Source organism: Emys orbicularis, chromosome 7, assembly GCF_028017835.1.
Source record: "Emys orbicularis isolate rEmyOrb1 chromosome 7, rEmyOrb1.hap1, whole genome shotgun sequence".
Taxonomy (NCBI): Eukaryota; Metazoa; Chordata; order Testudines; family Emydidae; genus Emys; species Emys orbicularis.
Genome location: NC_088689.1, coordinates 97,819,219 through 97,827,926, shown reverse-complemented (window position 1 = coordinate 97,827,926; position 8,708 = coordinate 97,819,219). Strand labels below are relative to the sequence as shown.

The following is an 8,708-nucleotide window of genomic DNA, read 5'->3' as shown; positions in this document are numbered from 1 at the left end:
TTTGTGAGGTCAGAGCCCAGCGGCGCCTCCCTGTCGCAGTCTCCAGGCGAGGGCTTGGTCCGGGGCATGGCCCCGATTCCTGGAGAGACGCAGCGCCCCGCCCGGCTCGGGCCTGCCCCCATGGACCCCTCCCAGCGGCTCCGCCCGCACCACGCCCGGGGGCACGGCCCCGCCTCCGGCTCCTCCAGGGCAGCCTGGGCAGATCGCAGCTCCGTCTCCCACGTGTCCTGCCCGCCCCAGGAGAGACAGGCCCCCTGGGGGCAGAGGCTCCTCAAGGAGGGGCCATGTAGGAGACTCCATGGCTGGGGGCAGGGCAGAGAGGGGATAGCCAAGGGCTAGGGCACAGAAGAGCTGCATGTGGATGGAGAGCTGATGTGGGGGGGGGGGGGCAGGGGGGTCATGTACAGGGGTCCCTCCTCCAATACCCACCCTGGGGGCAGCCTTCCCCCCATAGGCAGTGGACCATCTAGGAAAGAGCAAAGAGTAGGGCTCATGCCAATGCACCCCCCCACACAGACACACACACTTCCAGAACAAGGCACGGTTACAGGTTCTTTTTACACTGCTGTGTGACGGCCATTACAGCTTGGGTGTCCAGGGGGTAGGTCCAAATCTCTCACCCAAAATATCTGCTCCTCTCACCACTCGCTGGCCAATGGAATGGGCCTTATGGACCCAGCTCTGCCCTCCAGCCCCACAGTCGGCTGTGACTGCCCCCAGCTCAGCCCACCTTGTCCAAGTGGGGGTGGCATTCTCTGAGAGGTTAGGGCCCTGCCAACCCCAGCTAGGGCTGGCACATTTCCACTCCTCCTCCACCCCAGTCCCTTTCAGTAGCGGGGGAGAGGCTGGTGCCTCTGGCCAGCAGAGACATGAGGCTTCCCCTCCCCTTGTCCAGGCAGGAGTCCCTATGGCCGGGGTGGGGAGCGAGTTCATTATCCTTTCTGGCTGGGGCACAGGCTCCCCACTCGCCCCCCTCAAGGCCCAGCGCTCGTTCTCTTCTGCTTCTTGGGATGCTTGCCTAGCTGGGTCTCCCGGACATTGGGGTCTGCGGTGCGCTTGAGCACTGTTCTGGTAGCCACCGTCTCCATGCCATCCCACAGCTCATCTTTTTCCTCCTTCACGTCTGCTTGGGGAGCTGCAGGTTCAGGTTCTTCATCCTGGGGGGAGGGGGGGGGGAAAGGCACAGTCAAAACAAGCAGCGCCCCCTGCAGTGCCCTGACTACATGAAGGGGCCCCCATAGAAGGACAAGGGAAGGGTCCCTACCCACTACCTTAAGCAGGTTTAGGGGAGCAGGAGGCCCCAGCCCCGAGGTCTCTCCCCTGCTCCCCGTCCCCAACACCCTCAACCCAATAACAATGCAGCCAAGGTGCAGCGACCCCACAAATAGAGCTCCCACACCCAAGAGGGAGCCCCCTCTGCTCCCTCCCTTCCCACCACACTCACATCCCACTTCTCACGGCTGGTCAGCAGCAGGCAGTTTAGCCGGGACTTCAGATACACCTGCAAACAACAGGGGTCAGAGATCAGGATACAGCAACATGTCCATAAGGGAGAGGGAATCACTGCAGCTCTGGCCTCTCCCAGCAGGGGTGCTGTGCATGGGATGGGTGAGGGCGCAGCTCTCACCTTGTGTACCAGGCGCTTGTCCTCGATATTATGTACCCGCAGGAAGCGGTCAAGGCCACAGGAAGCCACGAGTGGGAGGGTGGGGTGACAGTGGACGCTGCGCACACTCCCAGCAAAGCCCTTCAGGCATTTCACCAGCCGTCCTGCTGCAGAGAGAGACGGACCATCACTGAGCCAGCCCCCAGGCCCACCCCCAGAGATCCAAGCCAGAGGGCCCAGTAGCACCCTCTCCACTGACTCAACCTCAACCCAGCCTCACCTCCTAACTTTCCACCCCCACGAATCCCTCCTCCACCCCCACAGGCCAGACTTCTCCCCTGCCCCAAGAGGAACAGTGTTCCCTCTCCCGTACAAAATCCCATACTCCCTCCCAACATTAGCCCCTCCATGCCCTGAGGGTGGCAGCAGCAAAGTGCTGTGGGCTGCAGCCATGCCCCAGCCCTTGCTCACCTTGCCGCAGGTCGATGACAGCCATGTCCCCGTGCGAGCTGCCTACCACCACAGAGCTGCAAGGAGATGGGTGTTAGGCACAGGCAGGACAGGAGCCACCGCTCTAACTCCCCACCCCATGGTCACAGGGATACCCACTGCCCAGCCAGGCTTCTGCAGTCCACCACCCACCAAGGAGCCATCAGCAGCTCCTTCCCCTCCACCCCAACCCACTCTCCACCCAGATCTGGGAAAAGAACCCAGGAGCCCGGACTCCCAGCCCCCCTGCTCTGACCCAGGAGCCAGTGCTGCCTCCCACCAAACAGAACCAAATGGAGGTCTGGTGCTGAGCTCTGAATAGCTCTCAGCTGCCTGCCCTTGGCATTCGTAGACGGTGCCTCACCCCAAGCCACAGAGCCACTGCCCTGCGCTCCCTCAACTGTGTTCAGTGCCCCCGCCCCCTCAGCCGGCAGGGAGAGTGACTCACTCAGCACCAGGGGTGAGGGAGAGGGCTGTGAGGGGGTATTCCCCATAGGTTGCCTGCAGCACAGGGCGCCGCTGTGGGGAGCTGGGGTCGTACAGCCGCACCTGGAAGAGACAGAGAGGGCGTCAAAGTGGCCCCGCACACTCCCTCCCTGGCAGGCAACCACTCTGCCCCAAGCAGGTGAGCTGGGGGCATCAGAGGTCAGTTACTGTCAGGAAACTAACCCTCCAAACACCTGAATGCCCCTCCCCCCCTCCATCCTCTGCATCTCAGACCCTGATTCCCCTTCCCCATCTGCCCAACCCCTCCAAACCCCAATCCAATACCTCTATCGCCCCAACTCTTCCCTCCATTCCCCCTGCTCCACAATCCCCCATCCCTGTTTGCACCTCAGACTGATCCCCTTTCCCCATCTCCCCCACCCCAAACACCATCCTGCACCTCCCCTTCCCCAGGTCCCTCTCCCTCTACTCCCAGACTCTCAGACCCAAGTCTACTCATCCCTCCCTCTGCGGGCTCCCCAGACCCTGATCCCTTTCCCACCTCAACCCAGCTCACACCCCCACCGCCTCCCAAGTCCCTCCCCAGACCTCCTCCAGAACCCAATCCCCCTACCTACACGGTCCTCCAGACCCTAATACCACCTCCCCCCTACAGACTCCAATCCCTCCATTGCAGCCCAATCCACTCCTCAGGCTCCTACCTGGTGGTGCCCAGTGCAGGTGACAATCTTCTCAGACCCAGGTAGGAACTGCAGGTCACGCTCCCACACAGGGACTCGGAGATTGAGCCAGTCATTCCGCACCTGCCGAGAGGGGTGAGGCGGGGTAAGTGGAACCACAAGGCCTGGGCTGGGTTTGCTCCCACATGGCCTGAGAGGGTGCTGGGCTCCGGGCAGGGGCAGAAGATGAAATGTAGATCTTGCCAGGGATTGGGGGGAGGGATGAAGGGAGGAGGAGTGTGTATGGTGGGGCACAGGCTCAGGGAACAATAGGTGGCGTCAGGACAGACTCTCCCTCAAGGGGTAGGATATAGACTTAGGGCCAGGCCAAGGGCTTCCCTCCCCCCAGGGGCAGCCAGTGCAGATGCTGATAGAGGGCATGGCCAGGGCTCCCTAGAGCATGGGCTTGTAGGGGGAACATCTAGGGCAAGCACTCACATTTTTGGCACGGAAGATGGGTTCCTCAGGCCGGTGCAAGTCCCAGACCTTCAGAGCGTTCTCCTTCCCACCTGTCCCCACACACTGCGGCTGGGCAGGGTTCTGGCGCATACGGCACATGCCAGCCCCCACCTGGGTTTCCATCTAAATGGGGCAGCAGAAAAAGAGGGAGTTATGATACCCCCAAGTGCAGAGATCCTGGCAGGACTGAGATCCACTGCACTTACCCCTCCCCACAAAGCAAACAGGAATTGTCCCCACACAGCTCGACTCCCTGGGACCAGCCTGGGAGGCAACAGTGTTAGCCCTAATCCGGCTCAGATTCCTTCCCAATGCAGCATCCCCCACTTAGCCATACCCTACCACCAACCCAGAATCCACTGCCCCAGGCCTCTCCCCACGAGAGCCTTACGTTTTCGGATGAGGCATCCCGCCAGACCTTGAGGAGACCAGACTCCACACAGGTGATGATGGAACTGCACATGCCGGCCAAATGGTGGGGGTGAGAGGGAGAAAATCCAGATAGGGAGGAGAGAGAAATAAATCATTGTTAGTTTCTAACAGCAGACACGGGCCACGCTCACTACTGGAATTAGGGGGTGAGATGGATGGATGCATGGATAGGTAGACAAGGAGTGGGTGTCACAAAGGGAACTTGAATCTCCTGGCTAAAGAGGGTGAAAGATGCTTCTCCCCCCTCCCCCATGGGTGTATTTCTTTTTGGCAGCAGGATAGATTAAGTCTCTGAGTGAACCATCCAACATCAGCTGCTGTAAGAGACAGGACAGGAGGCTAGATGGGCCCATTGGTCTGATCCAAAGGTAGGCAAGTGCATGCATGTTGTGATATGAGGTTCAAGGAGCTCCCGGGTCTAACCTGGGGGTGGCAGGGAGCAGGAAAGGGTAAATGATCTAATCCAGGGCTTGGCTGCGTGAGACCCAGGGTTAGATGGATCTACAGATCTGATGGGGTGGGGACGGAGAGGAGGAGACTTGGGATAAAGGGATCCATGAGTCTCCCAGGAGGAGAAGAACGTGTGAGACCTGGAGTTAGATAGGCCCGATCCCGGCCGGGAGTGGACAGGGGGGATGGGTGAAACCTGGGGTTTGATAGGCCCACAGATAAAAAGCTGGAAACAGGCACTATGGAGCTGGGGGGCACCTGCCTGGTTCGGGGCGCGGGACCCACCTGTCGTGCACGGCCAGGCCGCAGAACGAGCCCTCCCCGCCCAGACATTGCCGCGACTCTGTGAACTTTCCCTTCTCGGTGCTGAACAGCTTCACCGACCGATCCAGGCAGCCGACGAGGATCTGGGGAAGGAGAGTGGTCAGGGGGCGCCCCGACTGCAGCCCCTCCCGCCGCCGCCCTTCGACTGCAGCCCCTCCCCCCGCCGCCGCCGCCCCGGGCCCCTCACCTCGGACTCGGAGGGGTCCCCCCAGCACATGGCGCAGACGCCCTCATCCCGGCGCAGTGCCGAGGCCGCCACATAGTTGGTGGCCTGTCTCCGCCGCAGGTTCACCCCTAGGAAAGAGACGAAAAATGGTCACAGCCGGGGGGAGGGAGAAGAGAATGGGACAAGCCCCCCCCCCCATCACGGCCGCCCTCCCCGATACCTTTCAGGATGCCAGTCTCGGATCCAACCCACACGTGATTCCACCGCGCAGAAGACGCCATCTTGCCCCGCTGCTTCTCTCTATCCGCTCCGGCTCGCTCCCTTCTGTCTGTCCTGGTGGGCCAGAATGTGCTAAAAGAGAAGGGAAGTGGTGCGGGGCCGGACCGCTTACAGTGTTTCGCCGGAAGCCGGATGTTAGACTTCGCGATTCGTGACAGACCTGGGCCGGGTTTGCTTCCGCTCCGTGGTGTCTCACCGAACCCTTTCCTGCCTACACCTAGTCCTACTCGCAACGTTCCCACCTGCTGCCTGTTCATTGAGCATTCTTCCCCCACCCCCCAACCCAGATTTCGTGTGTTGCTTGAGCAGATGGTGTGCATTCTTTTTGCCCCTCCCCACGGTGGGGAAAGTCCCCACTCTCTGCCTCCCTCCCACGGCGGGGTGTGTGTGTCATAGCAGTAAGGGTGCCAAAGCAGTTGATTTCAACTTTCCCTTATGGTACTTGTTGACTATCGGTCTCGTGCCAGTATTTAGCCTTAGATGGAGTTTACCACCTGCTTTGGGCTGCATTCCCAAGCAACCCAACTCCAAGAAGACCCGGTCCCGGCGCACCGGGGGCTGCTACCAGCCTCACACCGTCCACGGACACCTCTTAACGGTTTCACGCCCTCTTGAACTAATTCAGGGTCTGAGGTAGGATTTGGGCTGGGGAAACCCCCATCCACACATGATGGCACAGCTCAGAGTAGTAGCCCTGCAAGATGCTCAGCGACATGGAGCAGCGAGTCACGGTCTCATGCCCCAAGCAGCAGCTGCACTCATGGGCGCAGCTGGGAATTTGGAGTCAGGGAGCAGAGAGTGCCCTTTGTTGGCTGTTTAGATTCTGACCTCATTGGGGCAGGGACTGTCTCTTGCTGTGTCTGACCGGACGACCCAATCTCAGTCAGGGTCTGTGCAGTGCCCAGGCTAATGGAGTCCCTAATCTTGGTTGGGATTTATGCAGCACCAAGCAAGAGGGGACCCCAATGTCAATTGGAGCCTCTAGGCACTATTATTATACACATGCTCATAATTGATATGGGAGGAGACCCAGCACATTGTATTGGTGCCTCATTTTTTTTATATTTAACTCTAAATAAATAATTAGACCAGGAGATTCAAACCTGGTTATTAAATGTCAGTTAAATGAGCATTTGACACACAGCCATAAAAAAATTTATTTACACTGGAGTTGCTGAACAACAACAATAATAATAGAACTTCACAACTGACAGAATAAGACAAAAACGAAAGGGCGAAGAGTCAGTCCAGCTGTGGCCGGAGTCTGACCTCCATGTATTTTAATTGCTGAATGTCCCCACAGGCAGTAATGGCCCCTTCAGGTCAAAGAGCTCCACCTTCTTCGCATATATCTTATATCACAGAGTAACCCCTCTTTTCCCATTCCTGCAACCTCCCCATCTCTACTGACATGGGTGGGAATTTCTGGCTTTGTCTGTATTTTGGTACAGGAAACGATGCCTCAGAGATACTGTTAAGTCCACTAGGGATTTTGCTGTGGCCAATGTGGAAGGTGCTCAGATACTAGGGGGCTGGCAGAGCCTAGGCATTCACACAATACAGACCTCATCCACAGCAAGGATGGAAGAGAGACCTGAATGGAAGGAACAGAAAGACAGCTGGAGCCACCCCGAGGGGTGGATTTATCCATCTATCCCTGGCCCTCATCACCACAGTATCTGGGCACTTCACCAGCTTTAATATCTTTATCCTCACAGCCCCCCTTGGGATGTAGGGCCATGCTATTATCCCCATTGAACCAATGGGGAACCGAGGCACATGGAAAAACTAAGTGACTTGCCCAAGCTCACACATGGAATCTGCGGAGGAACAGGAAATCAAACCCAGGACTACCAAGCCCCAGGCTAGCAAGCTAACTAGTGGACCATGGTCCCTCCCTACACAAGCTACTGCTGATACACAGAGGGTAGGGATTGCTAAGGAGGTCAGCAGAAATGGTAACATCAATCAGGGTCCATCTCAGCTCCACACCATCACAGGATGGAAAACCTGCATGCCCGGGGGGGTCTCTGAATTTCTGTGAGCAGCACAAATACCATCCCTTATGGGGTCACAGTCTGTCTAGGCCCCTCCTCCGCAGGGGCCAGTTCCTCCCATCAGATCCAGCAGAGCATGGGAGTCTCAGCAAAGCCAGAGCAAGAGCAGTGGCCTGTTGGGTTCCTGCTTTCCAGAGCCTGTGCATCAGCTGCCTTCCTGAGTATGGCCAGGAAGGGTGGTCAGCGCAATGCCAGGAGCAGGGCTGGGCAGGCAGAACCCCCAGAACATGGCAGGCAGCACCCCCAGGGCAGATGGCCCAGACACAGAGCTAATCCACATCCTCCGCCTCCTGGAATGGCCTGGTGACAGCTAAGCAAAGTCAGGCGTGTTGGCTTAGCAGCCCCAGGTCCCCACTGCCCATGCAGTCCTGCAGGTGCCTCTGGGGAGAGAGGGGTGTGTGTGTGTGTGCGCGTGTGCGTGTGTCTGTAATGAGCTTGAAGGGGGAAGCCATGCTCTCTCTAGGGAGCACCTCCAGGTCCAACACCACAAAGATCTTGCCCAGACTCTCACCCTCCTGGCATTAGAGACACAGCAGTACTCATGAGCACCACCTGCAGAGGGAGAAACCTGTTACGAAGGGCTGAGCCTGCATCCCAGCACCCCATCCCAGAGCCCGAGACCTGACCCTGCATCTGCACCACCCCAACTTCCAAACCTCCCACCCATGCCTGAGCCCAAGGCCCCACATAACCTCACCCCAAAGACTGGTCCCTGTACCTTGCCAGCTGCTGCATTTGACCCCCCAGTGCCTGGGACCTATGTCCTCCTATCCCAGTGCCTCAGGGCACCACCCTGCCCCCCAGTTCCCCTGCAGAAGGGTGACAGCAAGGTACAGAAACTTCCCCAGAGAAGCAGGCATGGAGAGGTCCCAGTATGTGAGCACAGACCACACATACACCTGGCTCATGTAGCTGCCCCCCACCCCCCACTCCCCAAGCAGCTTTCACCTTCCCTGCCTTCAGTAGCAGCAGAGAATAGGCACTGCCTAGGCACTGGGGCCTGCTCAGGTGGACACAGTGCCCGCTGCTGCTGTGTGCTGGCATAGCTAGCTCCCCTCCCACAGAGCCCAAAGTGGCTGCCACCATGGTGAGCAGGTCTCAGCTACTTGGTTCTGCCCTGACAGATGCGAGACTAGGGCTGGCTGCCAAGACCCCTTTTAGCAGCAGGTTTGGCTGAGGTGGGAGTTTGCCTCAGTTAATCCTGGGCTCCCCAAGGTCAGGCAGGCAGCTGCTGTGACAGGCTCAAACAGGTTAACCTCTCCCTGCTCACAGCATCTACT

At 58.6% G+C, this 8,708-nt stretch overlaps 1 protein-coding gene across 2 annotated transcripts; it reads right to left on the bottom strand.

Annotated features, from left to right (window-relative positions):
• Positions 1–540: 540 nt before the first annotated feature.
• WDR74 (WD repeat domain 74) lies at positions 541–5,446 on the bottom strand. Of its 2 annotated transcripts, none has more exons than XM_065407689.1 (11): positions 5,313–5,446; positions 5,114–5,220; positions 4,888–5,009; positions 4,112–4,175; positions 3,700–3,843; positions 3,244–3,345; positions 2,544–2,644; positions 2,078–2,133; positions 1,628–1,773; positions 1,445–1,501; positions 541–1,157 (listed from the first exon to the last, which is right to left on the bottom strand). In XM_065407689.1, exons 1-11 carry the CDS (start codon positions 5,371–5,373, stop codon positions 975–977), a joined length of 1,143 nt encoding a protein of 380 aa, XP_065263761.1. In that variant the 5' UTR covers positions 5,374–5,446; the 3' UTR covers positions 541–974. The 2 variants fall into 2 exon arrangements, with proteins under 2 accessions (XP_065263761.1, XP_065263762.1); XM_065407690.1 differs by having other exon boundaries at positions 1,628–1,770.
• Positions 5,447–8,708: the final 3,262 nt, after the last annotated feature.